Here is an 18896-nt window from a genome sequence, read left to right as displayed (position 1 = left end):
CATACTGAATACAAATTTCTTGTCTTTTTTTTGTGGGGGGGATGCAGTGCTCTCCTGTAAAGCTCAGCTTTCTGTTACATTGTTGAGGTGAAGAATCTTGAACAACTAACTGTTCTTTGAATCAAACTAAATTGTGTTTTAGAACTGAGCTGTCACTACTTGAGCTCACTATTTGAAGTAGTGTGCTGTCCTGAATGCTGCAGTGTAGTAAATAAAGGAGAGAAAATCTCTAACTAGATGTTTGCCAGTTGTCATAGTTTTGCCATGTTTTTTAATTTCAGATTTGAGTTGCATTCCCACACTAAATCTGCTTCTCATCTGAATATTGAGCTGGATAAACCACCATTCTCTATCCTGTTACTCGTAAATGAGGTTGGAAATAGCAATTGTCATTTACATCCATCAGGCTCAATCTGTGACACTGAAAGAACTAATTACTTTGATAAATAGATTTATGAATTTCTTTTCTTTGTGCAAATTGTTATCTATATATTGAAGTAAGCTTAAAAGCATGGACATCATTGTCTACCAAGAGCTATGTAATCAAGATTGGAGGATGCAACAGCTAACTTTGAAATGCACTTGCAGTTTGTTGTCTGAATAAGTAACTAATCTAATAGCAGTATTAACCACAGTAACTTGCAGCCAGTGGAATTTCACTGGTTGGAACCTCCTGGTTTAAACCAGTGATTTTGTATTAACACTGAACAAAGTAATTTTTTTCACTGCGTTTACATTGTGCCTGATAGCATATTTGAATACTGACTGTGTAAGGAAGGAGTGTCTATGTTTTGAATCTTAAACGTTAAATAACGAAGTAGTCTTGCCAAGTTGAATTTATTACTGAACCATTCTTTTGTTACTTGGATTAAATCCAGATGTGGAATACAAATAGCGTCGATATTTTTGTAATTCATGTCTTTGAACACTTTTTTGGCTTTGACCTTTTTTGTTAATTTGAAGTTTATCCGTTTTCAGCTTTTTCTACTTCTAACTGAAAAAAACACTTGAACTTTGAATACGTAATTATTCTGTTTTGAGCAACTTGTAAAGTGAGTACTTACTATAGTGGCTTTAGAATGCTGATTCCCAACTTGGATATGAGTCACTATTTTCTGATTTCATTTCAACAGTCCATGTGAGGCAAAAGAGCATCTCGTTGTATTTGGTATTTAAGAATGTAAAATATCATAGTTTTATCTTTCCCACCGACAGTGCAATGTAAAGCTTTACATCCTTGACTATTGCACTTTGTGAAACAAAGTTGTTGGTGGATCTCTTAATGAGTCATTCATTGCTTGGTGTGAAGTAAGACATTCTCATCCTTGACCAGAAATAATGAATCTGCCTTCAACACATCACTACTTCATTTTGTAGCATTACTGGCGTTATATTCTGTAAACGGGTCTCTGAATGCAATACGCATCCATAAGTAACTATTTTTAATCTCCATCAAAACATGCACAAGTCTTCATATTGAATTGTTGTAAATAACTGTCTCTCAAAGCCAAATTATTGTGATCTAAATGTCTCTTACCATCTATCTGATCCTTATCCTTGCTAAACAATGTAATGCCTTTTGACTTGAAATCTTTCCCCTCACTGGCACAACTGGCTACTTTTTCTTTTTGCCTTTGTTCCCCCCTCCATTTGGAACAATATTTCCCCATGAAAACTGAATATTGAAGAACAGTGGATATATCCCATGCACCAGCATATTCTACCACCATACACTGACCTAGTAATACCACCCTGCTCTAATTTGTCAAGGACTTATGGATTATTATACTGATTTACTGGCAGTCAAAAGTCTTCTAAACAATGTCACAGCGAGGACTGAACTCTAATATTTGCTTGAATGAAGTATTTTCTTGTGTGCACGGACTGAAATTTAGCAGAATTGTTTTAAATACTGCCACTGACTTTTGTAATCAAATGCTGTATTATGCGCTATCTATACAAAAGCACAATTGATTTAGTAAATTTGAAGTGTTAAATTCTGACTTGTATATATCTTGCATATTAATTGTTGGTCTAGTTAATCCTCTCCACTATGTACAACTATTAATGTTTGTCACACTTCGTTTTGCTTTTAAAATTGCAGTTTATTTAAATTAGAACTTCATCAGAAAGTTTGAGGCGGCACAAACTATTTCAAAACACATTTTAGTGAAATAGGCCAAATATGTACAAACATTTAGTCTATGTAATTTTGACATGCTTTTTGAAAAAAGCACCAAAATACAAATCTCCAGTGCAGTGGCCCAACTGTACACACTGAGCTTGGCTCTGAGCATGTGGAAGAACTTGACCCCAAGATTCTAAACTTAAAATGCCAATCAAAATATGCATGTGTTTCAAGTGGTTACTTTTTTTTTTCTTCCCCTCTCCCATCTATTCTTTGTCCATCTTTCATTTTATCCTTGCTAAATAATGTAATGACTTCACTGGGATAACTGCAAACTTATTATTCATTTTAAATTTAAATTCAGGTCAATTTCTCTCATTCATTATCTTACTCTTTTTGAGATTTAGAACATTTAAAAATAACATTCATGTGCCATACATTTGTAAAACTGCAGATAGAACTTGTATGATAAATTTACTTCTTGCCCCTTGATCTTTCTGGTGCTCTTTTACTGTGATTGTGGAAAGAATTGATGATCTGCTGTTTGTATTTTGATGACCATTTCTTGTCACCATCAGAAGCTAGCATTTCTCCACTGTTGTAATACTGAATTTTTCCAATGCCTTAGTCTAGTGCAAGCAAATGTCGTAATGAAAACTCGTTTTAATCATTCCAGGTTTAACTTGTGTAATTTAACTGATGTACAGAAGACTTTAGAAGTCACAACTAAATGTAATGTAAACAGCTGAAACTTGATTAAACTGTTTATGCTTGAGTGAAAGGCACACCCAACTTCTTGCTCAAAAGTATTTTCATACTGTACAATTAAGAATGCATGAGCATTACAACACTGTGGTAAAACTACCAGTAAAGTGGTTTAAAGTGTGTGTTTGAGGCATTCATGTTGAAATTCTGTAGTTTCAGTTCCACATTTCAGTCATTTATTATTACATGTTGATGACTGACTGATTCTGTGAATCAGTATTGTTAAATATTTTTGAAATAAATTAACATCTATACATTTTTGTTTCTGACTTGTTGCTGAAATAACATCCTTAGTATTCAATAAATGTAACTGGAGTGCTCTGAAATATTTCCTTTTATTGCATGAGGTATCTTTGGATTGATGCAATTTTAATTAGTCAAACAAGCTTCCTGTTACATTTTATTTCAAAGATGACCAATATTCTGCTAAATCTTTCAAATGAAGGAAAAGTAGAAAAAGAATGAACAAGATGAAATACATGTGCCTGATTTGGTAATAACCATAGTTTGAAAGGAAGGAACAAATTTATAAAAAAAATCCACCAACAACTAATCACTGAAGAGAAAATGATTAAAAGACCAATTTCTCTGGATGTAATATTGGTTTAGATATAATTGCAGCCTGGAATAATAAAACCCAAGATAAATTAAGAATTGTCTTTAACTGTACCTCCTATCCAAGGCATTTATAATTTTATTCCACATTTATTATCTAAGATGGAAATTATGAATGTTATTGCACATTATCCAGCAGATACAAAATCATCAATAATAGCTATGAATATTAAGTATGAGCTTTATTATCAAGATGATTTATCTTGTTTCTTCTGTACAAAACATCAAACAATGAAATACTATACATGACTTATAGGAGAAATAAACACCAAACCAAACAACTTATTTGTTTGTTACTTCAGTACATAAATATGTAACTCAACTGATTTTATCCAAAACACTTTGTATTTACAATCTTGGCAGTTTAATTTTTTTTGTACAATCCTATCCAATTTGTACTTTTCAAACTTACAAATTTTCAGCTATCTACATAGAGAAATTAAACAGCTGATTTTAGGGTCTCTCTTGCCCCTTGGCTGTGCGTAATGTTAGAGTATCATAATGAAGTAGACACTGGCAATTGGGCATAGGTGAGAGCTTAAGTGTCTGCTGCATGGGAATGTGATTCAATATACTAAAGCCAACAGCCTGCTGGACATTAATAGACTCCAGAAAATTGCTTACCACAACTTTGTTCTGGTTCCTATTCAAATTTGAAAACATGGTTGAGCAAAATAATTTGAAATCCATTTCAAGTAAGAGTACTTAAGATTGACCGCTCTAGAAGGAAAACAAGCTTTTCACCCCGCCCCAATAACAGTCAAAATCTTCTATGTACATTGCCATAATATGTATAGATTTGAATATTCACTAATGCTGGATTCTTGTCAATAAAACGTAACCTTCTTGTACTTTGTGTTTGGAATCTGTCCACGTAACTTAAGTCTTCTCACTGCCTCCCGCATGTGCTTTGGCTGCAAAGGTGGAGTTTCTCCCCATTTTTCACAGACATCCAGAGCTTTTTCAAAAAAAAGTCAAAACAATTAACTTAATCAAAACATTCTACTGTAGATCATATCCAAAATCCTAGAGGATTCATAGATGCCTAAAACCTGAATATTTCACTGGTCAAATTACTTCAACTGGTATTCATAATTCACTCTTTCCAACTAAGTTTTATAGATACCAGTTTATCTCATGGCACAGATGAAGCAAAATTATTTCTCATCCTTTATTAGTGATATGTTTATATAATGCTCCTTCCTGCAATCTAGTCATCCTTCCACCTGTACATTCTTCAATGTCTCTCTGATAGCACACTCTCTCTCTCTATTGATTTCTACTGCTTGCATTTGCTGGAAAGTTCAGGATCTATGAATGAGTACTGGAATCATAGGAACATTGGCAGTTTAAGAGCTGATACAATTAGCACTGGCATGGAAATAATTACAGGGGTGGTGTGGTCCTACAGGAGAAGAGAGGTGAGGCTGGGAGATGGAGCTGATAGATGTTCATCCTTAGCCACACCGACTCCTCACAATTAGGCAATGTAAATACATTTCCAAGATCTATGTCCTCCAACAACAGCCAGGGGCAAAAAAAAAACGTGTTGCTTAGTAATATGTGGTATACAATTGGACACAAATAAGATACTGAAAATCTAAAGCAATAAGAAAGGCATTTGAAAATAAGATGCTCAGCAATTGTTGTAATCCTTCATAACTATGCTTCAAAACAGCCACGAGTGTGGTGCTGGAAAATTACAGCAGGTCATGCAGCATCTGAGCAGGAAAAAGCTACATTTCGGGCAAAAGCCCTTCAAGAATGAAGTCTATAACACCAGTGCCCAGTAAGAGGCTGATTAGTAGAGACAGCCAGGAAATGCACTTGCAAATTCATTTAATTATTCATTTCACAAAAAAAGTTTCAGGGTATGGCTTGAATTGCATCCCAGCAAAGGAAATGGGTTGTAAATACTGGCCTCCCTAGCAACACCCCACATCCAGAATGAAGACTGTAAAGGAATGCATCAGTGCATTACCTAGAAATGACCTTTATGCACTTTGGGTTTCTGGAGTTCTTTTTCTTCTCTGCCTAGGAAGAGAAAAATCCTAGGAATTGAACACGCAGTGTCTGAAGATGAGAAGTACATTTTTTTGGCAACCAATCATCACAGCAGTTAGAGTGAATATGCTACTCTCTACTTATAAAAGCAAAATACTGAGGATGCTGGAGAAACTCAGCATTTGTGAATCAGGCAAAAAAAATTTCCAACTCATTTCAGTTCTGAAGAAATAACTCAACTGTTGAACTTTCCCCCCCACAAATGCCATAATTCTGCAGCATTCCATTCATAAGATGCTATATAATTTGGCATAATAAGAGAAAAACACAGGTGGTGTCTAAAAATACAGCAGAGTTTGAGATACATCTGATTTAAATTATATTTAAAGTATTTTCATGTTTCATCCTTGCACCACTCTTTAATTAGTCAGGCATTGGGGCTACAAATACATTCAAAAGTTTACAGAAGGGAGGGTTCTTGTAGTGCAATAGTAGTGTCACTGTCTCTGAGCCAAGACACCCAGGTTCAAGTACCACACGAAGTGTGTAATAACATGCCTGAATGGGTTGATTCAAAAACGTCAACAGAAGCAGTGAAGATCATAATGAGCTTTGTTTTACCTTTGCTCAAAGCTTTGTTCAGGAGACTAAATCTCCTCTTAAACATTCAAGTAACTGAGGTCCTGTTCCATGTCATGTACTTAATAGCTGCCACAAACTCGAGTATAAGCAGAGGAAGAGACCACCTGACTATGGCCAACCAGGACTTTATGTACAAATATATTTCTCCCAACAAATATCACATTTTCCTGACAGATTATACTCTGATCTTAACAATTGTCAAACAAACAATGGAATATGCCAAGCATAATTCAGTATTCAAACAGCTGCAGTTGGCATTATGTACTTTGGATTGGGGCTTCCAGCCTTCAATGTTTTATATCTTGAGGAAAAAAATGGTTTTGTATGCTCTCGTCAATAATCATAGATGCATTAGTTTTGTAACAGTACATTTAATAAAGTGAAGTGAATATGTAAATTTGAGCTAATCTCATACCTGGTCTTTGAATATGGACTGTCAGACATCAAACCACTGAAAAATAAATTCTGAAGTTTGGCCTTGTTATGTCTGCTCTTAATCCATTTAAAACTTCTACTCTTTGAACTCACCTTCTTCCATCACTTCGCCCACAAACACTTTGGAAATACCAGACATGGCAATCACGACATTTTGAGATACTGAGCAGCCTGTGATTGACTGGATTAGCTAGGAGAGAGAACAGGCAAAATCTCAAATACTGGATTAGGAGATGTGATATATACAATTATAACTAATGTTTTCTTAGAGTTCTTGCTGTCTAAGATTATCCATTCTAGAGAGCCATCTATTGTTGCATAGAATAGTTAATTTTGAGCACACATTAAAAAACTAATATTGCTTCCAGCATGCTTTCTAAAATGCTGTGGTTACTCTTTCCAAATTGAATGCTCCTTTAACCTTATATTACAATCCACTTTCTATGGGTGAACTCTTGTCACGATAGAGGATAATACTTTGTGCATATTAAATCTCCCTATAAATGAATCTGGCCCTGTGCCTGTAGATCAATAATGCAACAAATATTCCATCCAAAAAATGTTAAACTCCAAACTGCTTTATTGAATTACCAATAATATACAAACAAATTGGCTAAGTATTAGTTTCAAATGAAGACAAATTGGTCTAGGCCTTTACTTTTTCAAACCTAAAAAGGAGCCACAACACAGTTCCCAGTTCCCTGTAAATAATTAATTATTTTGTATAAGGAGCACCACACTCTTACTCTGATATCCAGCATCTGCAGTCCTCACGTTATCCTGGCACAACTTCATGGCCTCTGAAACTGACCTGGCAGATTGCAAAGAGGTACAAGATACGGATTGTCTCTCTGAATCTTTCTCCTCATTCTGAGGGTGGTCACACTCCACATGTTTAGCATCGTGTTAACTCAATGCACTGATATTGACATTAGAGCGTAAAACAAAAGCCCTAACCCCTAATTCCAATGCTATCCTAATATAGAATCTACTTCAAGCAAAGCCAGCTTTCTTGGTGTGTGTGACTGTCCAACTGTCGTGTCAGACATGGTCATTTATGTGCCAATTCATATTTCTAGTTAGTCCATTCTCAATAAAATAAAATTATCCATGTTTTTTTAAAAAAATCATTCATTGGATCTGGGTGCAGCTGGATAAACCAGCATATACTGCCTATCCCTAATCCAATTAAGAGCCAACCACAGGTTAGGTGAATTGGCCATGCTAAATTGCCCATAGTGTTAGGTAAGGGGTATATGTAGGCGTATGGGTGGGTTGCGCTTCGGCGGGTCGGTGTGGACTTGTTGGGCCGAAGGGCCTGTTTCCACACTAAGTAATCTAATCTAAACATTGCTGAGAGTCTGGAGTCACATGTGGGCTGAATCAGGTAATGACAGCAGATTCTCTCCCAAAAGATATTACTGTAACAGCATTTTCTTCTGATAATTGACATAGTCATCATTTGATTCTTAATTCCAGATTTTTATTGAATTCAAACATTATAGGTTTGAATCATGCCAAGGCAGACTAAGTCCCCAGAACATGTATTAATGGGATAATATCACTCTGCCATCACCATCCCTGTATCTGTAAAACACAAAAGTCTGGACTGAAACTGAATCCATGTCCCACATGAAGGGGCAGAGTACTCAGCCACTATATACCTAGTCTATACTATGCTAATCTGTTTTGCTTCACAAAATTACCCCATCCTCAGCAAATAAATCTGAAAAAAATACACATCCCAGATTCTACATTGCAATCTTACTGTCCAGTCATTAAATAACCAGAACAAGATCATCAATAATATCCTTTGAACTAATTGGGTTAGCACAGAATATTACCGTTGTGTTTTTTTAAATATGTTTCTCTGCTGCCACACAAATTTAAGAAGGATTCAATTAAACATTTTAAAACTGGATGCAGTAGGAAAAAATCCAATGACTGAAATGTTTAGATAGTATTCTTCATTTTCTAAATATAGGCATGTATTTGCATGGAAACTGATTCATTTGAATGGATTTTTAAAAATTAAAAAATCAGTGACAGCAAATCTAACAAATGCAGACAGATGAAGAGTAACCAACCCTTTTAATGGCAGCTTTGGGAAAGGCAGAACGACGATACATCTCATAGCGGTTTAACTGCTCCTCTGAAAAGGATGAAACCAAGATCCTGTTCAAATAAAAGAACTCTTTTAAATACATGTTGTGCTTTTCAAGCAACACACGCTCAATTGTGATCTCCAGCATCTACAGTCCTCACTTTCTCCTAAGTTTTATTTCATCCAACTGCACTATAAAATCCAAACACCTTTTGGCGAATCCAGCTTTATATACTTTCTGAATATTCTTTTAGTAAAATAATTGGTTAAAGTGACCAAATTTAAAGGAAACATGATACAGCCCTGTGTATACACATTTTAATACAACTGACCAATTAGTTCATAATATCCATTTGCCTTGTGGCCTTTCACTCATCGATGTTTAATATCCATTAACAGAATTAGCTATCTAATCTGGTTTGCTGTAGGAGTGAGGTTTCATAGATTTATGTCAATCAGATGAGGTAGTAACGTTTTGCAATGCTACGGCTGTGGATCAAGCTTGTAATACAGAGAGAAGAAAATAGGTAAATATCCTGGAGCAAGAGATTAAGAATAGGAACAAGAAACTTTTATTTGCACAAACCCATTTCTAAGACTTGCAATGTGCCATACAAGTTAGTGACACCAATTGAGATGTTGCAAGATTTCCAACTGTTGTTTAAACAAAAGGGAGGATAAAAGAGCCTGAAAATGTGGCACACATGATGTGTTAGAGTTGTCACCAGTTGGCGAAGAGAAACACTGACATTGATTCCATAGTTATTGTTTATATTTAATATTACTGTAAACAATCTGCACTACTTGTTCCACAAACTATTTTACAGTTTGTTTAAAAACAAAGTTTACTTAAATTTATGAACTCAGAATCCCTCGTGGAAGACCATTCAGCCCATCAATTCATTCCAACACTCTGAACAGCATCTCACCCAGACCCACGCCCCTACCCTATCCCTGTAATCCTGCGTTTCCTATGGCACATCCCTGGACATTATGGGCAATTTAGCACTGCTATGCCACCTAACCTGCTAATCTCTGGACTGAGAGGGGGAACTGGGGCACCTGGAGGAAACCCACACAGACACAGGGAGAATATCACCCGTGGGGGAATCAAACTTGGGTGCCTTGACACAATGCAGCTCAAAAGAAATCCACATTCTTAACCACCCACCATGTAACTACCTTTTCAGCACTCAATGTAGTATTCCATAATTTTTGGATGAGATTTCCAAACTGAACTCAAGATTTGTGTTGTAAAAAGCAATAAGCAAGGAGAGGACAAAATCTGAGAGCAAGCTAACTAGAAATATAAAGGAAGGTTATAATTCTGTTATCAACCAGGCATATAAGAGAGGCAAGAGTGGACAGGAGTGAGGCTGGAGAAACAGTAATGGGAAACAAAGAAATGGCAGAGGTACTGACTAAATATTTTGTATCCATTTCCATAATGGAAGACAACAGCAGCATAACAGATCTTCAAGAGTCATATGAGCAGATGTGAGCGTTGTAACTAAGGAAAAGATGTTGGGGAAGCTGAAAAGTCTGAAGGTGGATAAATCACCCAGACCAGATAGACTACATCCCAGAGTTCCGAAGGAACTGGCTGAGGAGATTTGTAGAGAAGTAATGGAATCAAGGAGGGTCCCAGAGGACTGGAAAATGGCTAATGTAATACAACTGTTTAAGAAGGGAGGGAGGCAGAAGTCAGGAAACTATAGGGTGGTCTGTTGCTGGTAAGATTTGGGAGTCCATTATTAAGGATGAGATTGCTGAGTACTTGGAAGTGCATGATAAAATAGGACTGAGTCAGCACAGCTTCATCAAGGGTAGGTCATGCCCGACAAATCTGAGAGAACTGTTTGAGGAGGAAATAAGCAAGTTAGATAAAGGAGAGCCAGTGGAGATGATCTATTTGGATTTCTAGAAGGTCTTTGACAAGATGCTGCACAGAAGGTTGCGAAATAAGATAAGAGCCAGTGGTGTTAAGGGCAAGCTACTGGCATGGAAAAAGGATTGGCTGACTGGCAGAAGGCAGAGAGTCGGGATAATGGGGTCTCTTTCAGGATGGCAGCTAGTGATTAGTGGGGTTCTGCAGGGATCAGTGTTGGGACCACAAATATTCCACTAAAGGATAAGGAAGGAAGGTTGTATGATGTCGAACCTGAAAAAGTGGGTGAGATTCTCAATGGTTACTTTGCATCAGTGTTCAACATGATGAATGTTGAGATTAGAGATAGAAGTTTGTTTAATCTGGATCACGTTGACGTAAGGAGGGAAGATGTGTTGGACAGGCTAAGGGATATTAAGGTGGACAAATCCCCAGGACTGAAATGTATCTAGGTTGCTGAGGGAGGCGAGAGAGGAAATAGCTGGGGCCCTGACAGATATCTTTGTAGCATCCTTGAATACAGGTGAGATGCCGGAGGACTGGAAAGTTGCTCATTTTATCCCCCCGTACAAGGATAGCAGGTATATTCCAGGTAACTACAGACCAGTGAGCCTGATGTCAGTGGTGGGAGAGTTACTGGAGAAGGTACTGAGGGATAAAATCTATTTATATTTAGAAAAAAATGGGCTTATCAGTAATAGGCAACATGGTTTGTGCGGGTAGATCATGCCTTACCAACTTAATAGAGTTCTTTGAAGAATTGACCAAGTTGATAGATGAAGGAAGGGCTGTATATGTTATATACATGGACTTTAGTAAGGCGTTTGATAAGATTCCCCATGGTAGACTAATAGAGAAAGTAAAGTCACATGGTGTGCAGGGTGTTTAGCTAGGTGGATGAAGAACTGGTTGTGCAACAGGAGACAGAGAGTAGTAGTTGAAGGGAGTTTCTTGAAATGGAGAAAGGTGATCAATGGTGTTCCACAGGGGTCAGTGCTGGGGCTACTGTTGTTTGTGTATACATAAATGATCTGGAAGAGGGCATTGTTGATCTGCAGATGTATAACATGAATAGAACAAAGAATAAAGAAAATTTACAGCCCAGAAAATTTAGTGCAGTAAGTTTGCAGATGACACGAAGATTGGTGAAGTAGCAGAAAGCATAGGGAACTGTCAAACAATACAGGTGAATATCGATAGACTGGAGAGTTGGGCAGAGAAGTGGCAGATGGAGTTCAATCCAGGCAAATGTGAGGTGATGCATTTTCAGAAGTCTAATTCTAGAGCTAACTATATTGTAAATGGAAGAGCCTCAGGAAAAGTTGATGAGCAGAGAGATCTGGGAGTTCAGGTCCATTGTACCCTGAAGGTAGCTGCACAGGTGGATGGAGTGGTCAAGGCGGCAAATGGTATGTTTGCATTCATCGGACTTCATTTAGAATACTGTGTACAGTTCTGGTCACCACATTACAAAAAGGATGTGGACACCTTGGAGAGGGTGCAGAGAAGGTTTAGGAGGATATTGCCTGGTATGGAAGGTGCTAGCTATGAAGAGAGGTTGAGTAGGTTAGGATTGTTTTTATTAGAAAAAAGGAAATTGAAGGGGGATCTGATTGAGGTCTACAAAATAATGAAGAGTATAGACAGGGTGGATAAGAGATGAGCTTTTTCCCAGGGGGAGGGATTCAGTAATGAGAGGTCATGTCTTTAAAGTGAGACATGAAAAGTTTAAGGGGGATAGATGTGGCAAGTACTTTACACAGAGGGTGATAGGTACCTGGAAAGCGTTGCCAGCAGAGGTAGTAGGGGCAGGCACAGTAGATTCATTTAAGATGCATCTGGACAGATGCATGAGTAGATGGGGAGCAGAGGGATACAGATGCTTAGGAATTGGACGATAGGTTTAGACAGTGGATTTGGATCGCTCAGGCTTGGAGGGCCGAAGGGCCTGTTTCTGGGCTTTAAACTTTCTTTGTTCTATTCGTGTTATACACTAATCTGAATGAAAAAACTGAGGGCACTATTGCTAAGTTTGCAGATGATATGTAATGTTGAGGTAGCAGGGAGCCTGCAGAAGGACAGGCGAGGAGACTGGGCAATCCTAGGGATGAAAGGCTTGACTTATGAGGAGTGGTTGAGGTTCTGGGTTTGTACTCGATGGAATTTAGAAGGAGTGGGAGAAATCCCAATGAAATACTGAGAGCCTTGCATGGAGTGTATGTGGAGAAGATATTTCTGCTAGCAGGAGAGCGAAGCCTCAGAGTAAGGAAGAGTTTCTTCAGCCAGAAGGTGGTTAATCTGTGGGATCTCATTGCCACAGAAGGCTGTGGAGGCCAAGTCACTGAGTATAGTTAAGACAGAATTCTTGATTAATAAGGGGTTCAAGGGTTATGGGGAGAAGGCAGGAGAATGGAGTTGAGAAACAGATCAGTTATGATCAAATAGTGGAGCAATCCCAATGGGCTGAATGGCCTACTTCTGTTCCTATGTAGATGATCTGACCTGAAGATACTCTCTTGTTGGCAGAACAAAACACCATCGGCTGGCTGGCAGTTAATATACAATCAATTTCAGTTACAGTCCTGATGCTCCAGTAATCGTCATCTTTATCAACTACATCATGTCCAACTTCTGGACACTGTCTATCTACCAGACTCAAAGGAAAATCCTAAGATTGTTTGATATTGTTCAAGTATAACAAATAATATTTTGTAGTGTCAACATTCCTTCTGTTTAATATATTGCCCACTCTTCCAAGAATGCAGTTTCCAAATGAGACACGGTCAGATAATGTCATTAAGCTCCCACAAACAAATAAGATCACACCTCAAATAGTGAGGGTCCTTGTTTAAAGGAGAATGCAAATACACTGGAGGTTGCTCAGAGAACGTTTACTAGGTTGATGATAGGGAGGAGTGTCTTTTAAAAAAAATTGAACAGGCTGGGTATGTTTTCACTCAGCTTTAGAAGGGCAAGGGGTAATTTAGATTAAGTTCATAAAATCCCGAATGGTCTTCACAGCTTGACACAAGGATATCCACTCTAGTGGATGAGTCCAGAACCAGGGGGCATTGTTTAAGACACAGTTGATCTTTTAGAGCACAGATGAGAATATTTTTTTCTAAGGTTGAGACACTCTGGAACTCTCTGGCTAGGAAGGAGGTGAAAATTAAGTATCACTGAGTGGAGATGGACAGATTCTTGTTAGGCAAGGTAACCAAGGATTATCAGAGGTAGATAGGAATGTGAAATTCAAACAGATCAGCTGTCATCTTGTTGAATGGCAGAATAAAGACCATAACGGCCCACTCCAGCTCCTTCTGTATGTTTGTATCCATCTTGCTTTTAGATTGGACGAGATGATCAATATTGAATTATTGATAAAAAGCTCAAGATCAATAAAGCAGTACAGTATCCATCAAATCCCACGACACTAATACCAAAACTGGTTACTTGAAACCCAAGTTACTATTTTATGATCATTTGATCAGCATAGCTTGAACAGAATCATCTGCTGTTTGATTTGCCAGATAATATCTGATCCCTCACCCTCGTCAACTTCAGTGCTAAAAGCTTTTTTAAAAAAAAACTTCCAGCTCGGCGAACAGAACCACAACAGCTTTTTTAATGTTTTGGCACTTTTTTTTTAGACCAGATGATCTGTACCAGAATGTACTGAAGGAATACAGCAGGTCAGCAACATCTACAGATGGAAAACAAAATAAATGTTCCAAGTTCACTGACTCTTTGTCCGAACTGAAGGCAGCTGGGGAAGGGTGGAAGTTATGCTGTTGAGAGGGTGGGGTTGGGGGAAGAGAGTACAGCACATGGAGGTGGAGCGAGTGGAAAAAAGGGATAGGCAAACAGAGAGGTTGATAAGCTCACAAAGAGTTAATTGCTAATGAGAAGTGTAAATGTTTGAAAATTGGGTGGATGCATTGGAAGCTGACAGGACCTCGGGGAGTGGGGGAAGACAAGGGAGACAGTGGGGTGGGGGGTGACAGTCGGGTGGGGGGAGACAGTGGGGTGGGGGCTGTCTGTTGCTAGGGCCCGCACTCACTGCATCTTCTGGATTTCGTCCTCGTCCACCTTCTGCTTCTTGTCCTTTTTGTCTCTGGCGGGCTCCACCCGCAGTTTTTTGGCCTGATGGACGGCGTCTCCTTCCTCATCGTCCTCCTCTTCCTCGGCACCACCTTCCCGAGGCGCCGCCGGCTTCTTGTCCGCCTGGGCCTGGGCCTGGGCCTGTCCTCCACCGCCGCCGCCGGCCTCGGCCTCCGTCCCTTCTCCCTCTTCCTTCACCGCCGCCGGCTCCGCGCCGCTGGGCCCCGGCTGCTCGGCCGTGCTGTCCGGCGGGCAGACCTCACCCTCCGCCGCTTCTCCGGCCTTGGGCGGCTCGGCCTGGGCCGGTGCCGGTGCCGGTGCCGCCGCTTTGACCTTCGGCTCTGGCTCCAGGTCCATGGCGCCGGCCTCGCGGGGAGGCGGGCAGGGAGGGAGGGAGGGAGGGGGAGCCTGCGGACGGGTCGCGCTGAGGCACAAACCGCTCGGAAATCGCGAATTCAAAACCGCGCCTGGTCTCTGCCTGCCCTTGACAAAGAAAACCTGTGACCCCCCAGGGCCGGAGCTGACCAGGCCATTCAGCCCCATTCCAGCTCCTTCCTCTGGCTCCAATGTTCACAGTTTCACGGCTCCTCCTGTCAGTGAACCCTGAGACCCCCCAGTTCCTCTGAGAGAAAACTCCTGCGACCTCATTTCTGTCTAAGATTGAGGCTCAGTGGTGAGCACTGCTCCCGCTCAGTGCCAGGGACCCGGGTTCGATTCCTGCCTCCGGGCAACTGTGTGTGGAGTTTGCAGATTCTCCCTTCGCAGAAATGGGTTTGTTCCCACAATCCAAAGATGGGCAGGTTGTGTGAATTGGCCACGCTAAATTACCCATAGTTTTCAGGGATGTGAAGGTTAGGGGAATGGGTCAGGGTTGGATAGTCTTCAGAGGGTCAGTGGGGACTTGTTGGGCCAAATGGCCTGTTTCCACAAGAGAGATTCTATGTTTGGACTGAAATGAAGTAAAATATTGTATGCTACAAATACCTGGACGTGAAAGCGGTTATAACCTTTAATATTGATGAGCATCAAGCTGGTTATGCGTTTTTATTTCAAGCAATTTGCAGTAAATTGCTTGACCTAATATACTTCGTGATTGATAATGTCATGTTTCTGCCGTTTGGAGGGTTTCAAAGATCCATGGGACAGTATGTGTGGACATTACACCCTGGGGTTAAGGTATATCTCCATTTCTGCTCTAGATAAAAATCAAAATTCAAATGGATTTCTTCATAGTTCTTAACCATGCAGCGTTATTGTGGTTCAATGCTGTTAATTCACATCTCCGCCTCCTCAGAGTTCATCAGACCACTAAGACCGGTGAAGGAAGGTCTATTGCTCTGTGGGTTTTGTTGTTCTGAAGCCTCAGGTCAAGTGGAAAATTTGTGCAGATTTGAGTCTTGCTAACGAAGGAAGGAGAATGTAGCTTCAAGATTTTTTCAAAAAGGAACTCTTGGCGGGTAGTAAAACATAGAACTACGTTCAAAGCAGTGGCGCTTATTTTGTTTAATTACTTTTTACGTACGATAAAGTTTTGTGTTTGTGGCTCTTTCAGTGAAATGGTGTGTGCTGGGATTTCTTCTCAGAAATGTTCAGTCCCTGTTGGAATCGTGAAGCAAGAGTAAAAGCAACTCCTACAAATATATTCTAGAAAACAAAATGTAATATTTGTGATCAGAGTTGAAAACAGAGATCGCTTCTAGAGGAGAGGAGGAAAAGGAGAGGTTGACCCAGGGGCTGGTAGCTGGATGATGAATGTGACTGAAACAACGCAAATAAGCCATTGTGGCTGTCACAAGATAGATAAGTGTGACAGAGCACGACAGCAGATCTCCTGATAGCAGTAGCTCCAAACAGAAAGCTAGACACTCGTAATCATAAACAGGTTTGATCACCACTTTTACATTAAAATTGTGTCATTTTAAAAATTCAGCTTCAGGAATTAATTTGAACTTTACGAGGGTGGATCGGAAAACTTTGCTGTTCAAGAGAAGGAAACATGGATCACAGGTTACAAAGCCCAAATAATCTACACGAACGCCTCACCCGCCCTTTCATGATGCATCTTTGTTATATTTTAGCCGCACGGTTGTTTCGAGGTTGGCTGTTTGCAGAGAGCATGCAATCATTTTGTTGAAGAATTTCGTTTGTGAAGCACAGGTCCGCAGGCAGAGATATTTAGATTTGTGTTAGGAAATGGAATCAAAGTTTTTCAGGGCTAGGTGGGAATGTGGATCAGCCACCATTTTATTGAATGGCGGAGCAGGTTCAAGGGGCCGAATGGCTGACCCCTACGCTCCGACTTTGTGTGACAGAAACGATGGTGGGCACCACTTCCTCTTGCACTTTGAGAGCCAGCATTAAAAGGTAAATTTCATACGCAAGCAGCAGCCACATGGGATACATGCAATCATAGAGTGAAAGCAGGTACGATATGCCCAAACTCACCATCAGGTGAAAAATGTGAAGCTCTGGGCTGTGTGTAAAAGAACCCCCTGGAAAAGCAGGCGGTCTCTGCTGGGAGTAAGAGAAAGTGAGGACTGCAGATGTGTGGTGCTGGAAAAGCACAGAGGGCCAGGCAGCATCCGAGGAGCAGGAGAGTCAACGTTTTGAGCAGAAGTCCTTCATCAGGAGTGGGGAGAAGGGAGCTGAGAGATAAATAGGTTGGGGTGGGGCTGGGACAAAGGTAGCTGGGAAAGCAATAGCATGCAGGTGGGAGGTAATTGTAATAGGTCAGTGGGGAGGATGGAGCAAATGGGTGTGAAGGAAGATGGGCAGGTCAAAAAGGTGAAAAAGTGAGGGCTGGAGATCAGAGTCAAGATTAGAGTGATGCTGGAAATGCACAGCAGATCAGGCAGCATCCGAGGAGCAGGAAAATGACATTTTGGACAAGAGCCCTTCATCAGGAATGATGATTCTCATTGCTGATGAAGGGCTTTTGCCCAAAATGTCGATTTTCCTGCTGCCTGAACTGCTGTGCATTTCCAGCATCACTCTAATCAGGATGGGTCAAAAGGCCAGTGCCGAGTTGGAGGGTTGGATCTGGGATGAGGTGGGGAAGGGGAGATTTGGAAACTAATTAAGTTGACATTGATGCCATGGGGGCAAGTTGATGTAAGTCAAGTATAAGCTTAAAGCATAGCAGGATAACTGAGCTAAATGAAATACCTGAACTGTGTGACATGGAGAGTTGTGGATCCTTCTCATGACCTGGACAAGTCTATCTACAGGAAATATCACAGGCTGCACAAGCTTGACTTTGGCTTTCACAGTTCAATCAGGAGATCGGGACACTCTGGTGCATCGGCAATGTGAGGCAGAAAAATTGATAGATAGAATATTCAGAAGGGTGCTCACACCACAAGTTAGGCTAACAGATAGAAAATAGATGGCTGTCGCGAAGGGCAAAACTGGATTGCCAATGCTTGTCCGAGTACACAGCAGTCTTTCAAAGATGGCGTGGGCACAAGGTTTGTCAGAATATTTATTGAGTGGCAAGTGGCAATAGCACATGATGAGATGGGGTTGAATTAGATGGGAGAGATGCCAGTAGAGTGGGGTGAATCATTTATGCGACAAGTTTGGCAAGATACAGTGAGAAAACACACTAGACCTCGCAGTGGAAATCCCTCCAAAAAACACAACTTGAACTTCGCCAAAAGTATGTAAAATTCAACCCACAATCTGTGCTCCTTAGTCAATAGGGGAAGTTACTGCTGTGTATAGGTATGTTATAAAAAATTCAGTATGGCCGTGAAATATATTTTTATCATACTTGCTCTCCTATACATACCCTGTTGCCTTAAAATCTGCCAACGCAGGGCCATCTCAGATTAGTCCTTGTTCAGACAACCGCGTATCTTGTCTTTGTTTATTTTATCTTTCAATGTTACTATCTACTGACTCAATCGTGCCTAGGTTTCTGGCTGCTCTGACATGTACTTCAAATATTTTTAAACTGTTGCAATATTGCTGTTTTGCTGCATGTAATGTGAAGGTGGTTTACTGAAGTCTTCCCCCATTTTATTTCATGTATTTATTCTTTCCTTCTGAGTTAGGTGACTTATTGTGTGATTCAAACTTGTACAATTTTTAAAAGTGATCCGCTTTTGTAGCTGCCACCAATATACTTCAAGTGAGGCAGCATGAGGAAGTCGATGTTTTGCGTGTAACCCTTCTCCATTCCTGATGCTGCCTGGTTGGCTGTGTTCTCCCAG

The 18896-nt window shown here is 40.1% G+C and overlaps 1 protein-coding gene across 2 annotated transcripts; it reads right to left on the bottom strand.

Annotated features, from left to right (window-relative positions):
- Positions 1-3676: 3676 nt before the first annotated feature.
- taf11 (TAF11 RNA polymerase II, TATA box binding protein (TBP)-associated factor) lies at positions 3677-15072 on the bottom strand. 2 transcript variants are annotated; one of them, XM_060845171.1, is made up of 5 exons: positions 14642-15072; positions 8677-8764; positions 6683-6779; positions 5490-5542; positions 4379-4466 (listed from the first exon to the last, which is right to left on the bottom strand). In XM_060845171.1, exons 1-4 carry the CDS (start codon positions 15037-15039, stop codon positions 5490-5492), a joined length of 636 nt encoding a protein of 211 aa, XP_060701154.1. In that variant the 5' UTR covers positions 15040-15072; the 3' UTR covers positions 4379-4466. The 2 variants fall into 2 exon arrangements, with proteins under 2 accessions (XP_060701153.1, XP_060701154.1); XM_060845170.1 differs by lacking the exon at positions 5490-5542 and having other exon boundaries at positions 3677-4466.
- Between the last annotated feature and the right edge of the window lie 3824 nt (positions 15073-18896).

The sequence above is a fragment of the Hemiscyllium ocellatum genome, chromosome 26 (assembly GCF_020745735.1).
Source record: "Hemiscyllium ocellatum isolate sHemOce1 chromosome 26, sHemOce1.pat.X.cur, whole genome shotgun sequence".
Taxonomy (NCBI): Eukaryota; Metazoa; Chordata; class Chondrichthyes; order Orectolobiformes; family Hemiscylliidae; genus Hemiscyllium; species Hemiscyllium ocellatum.
This window is presented reverse-complemented; position numbering and strand designations above follow the sequence as displayed.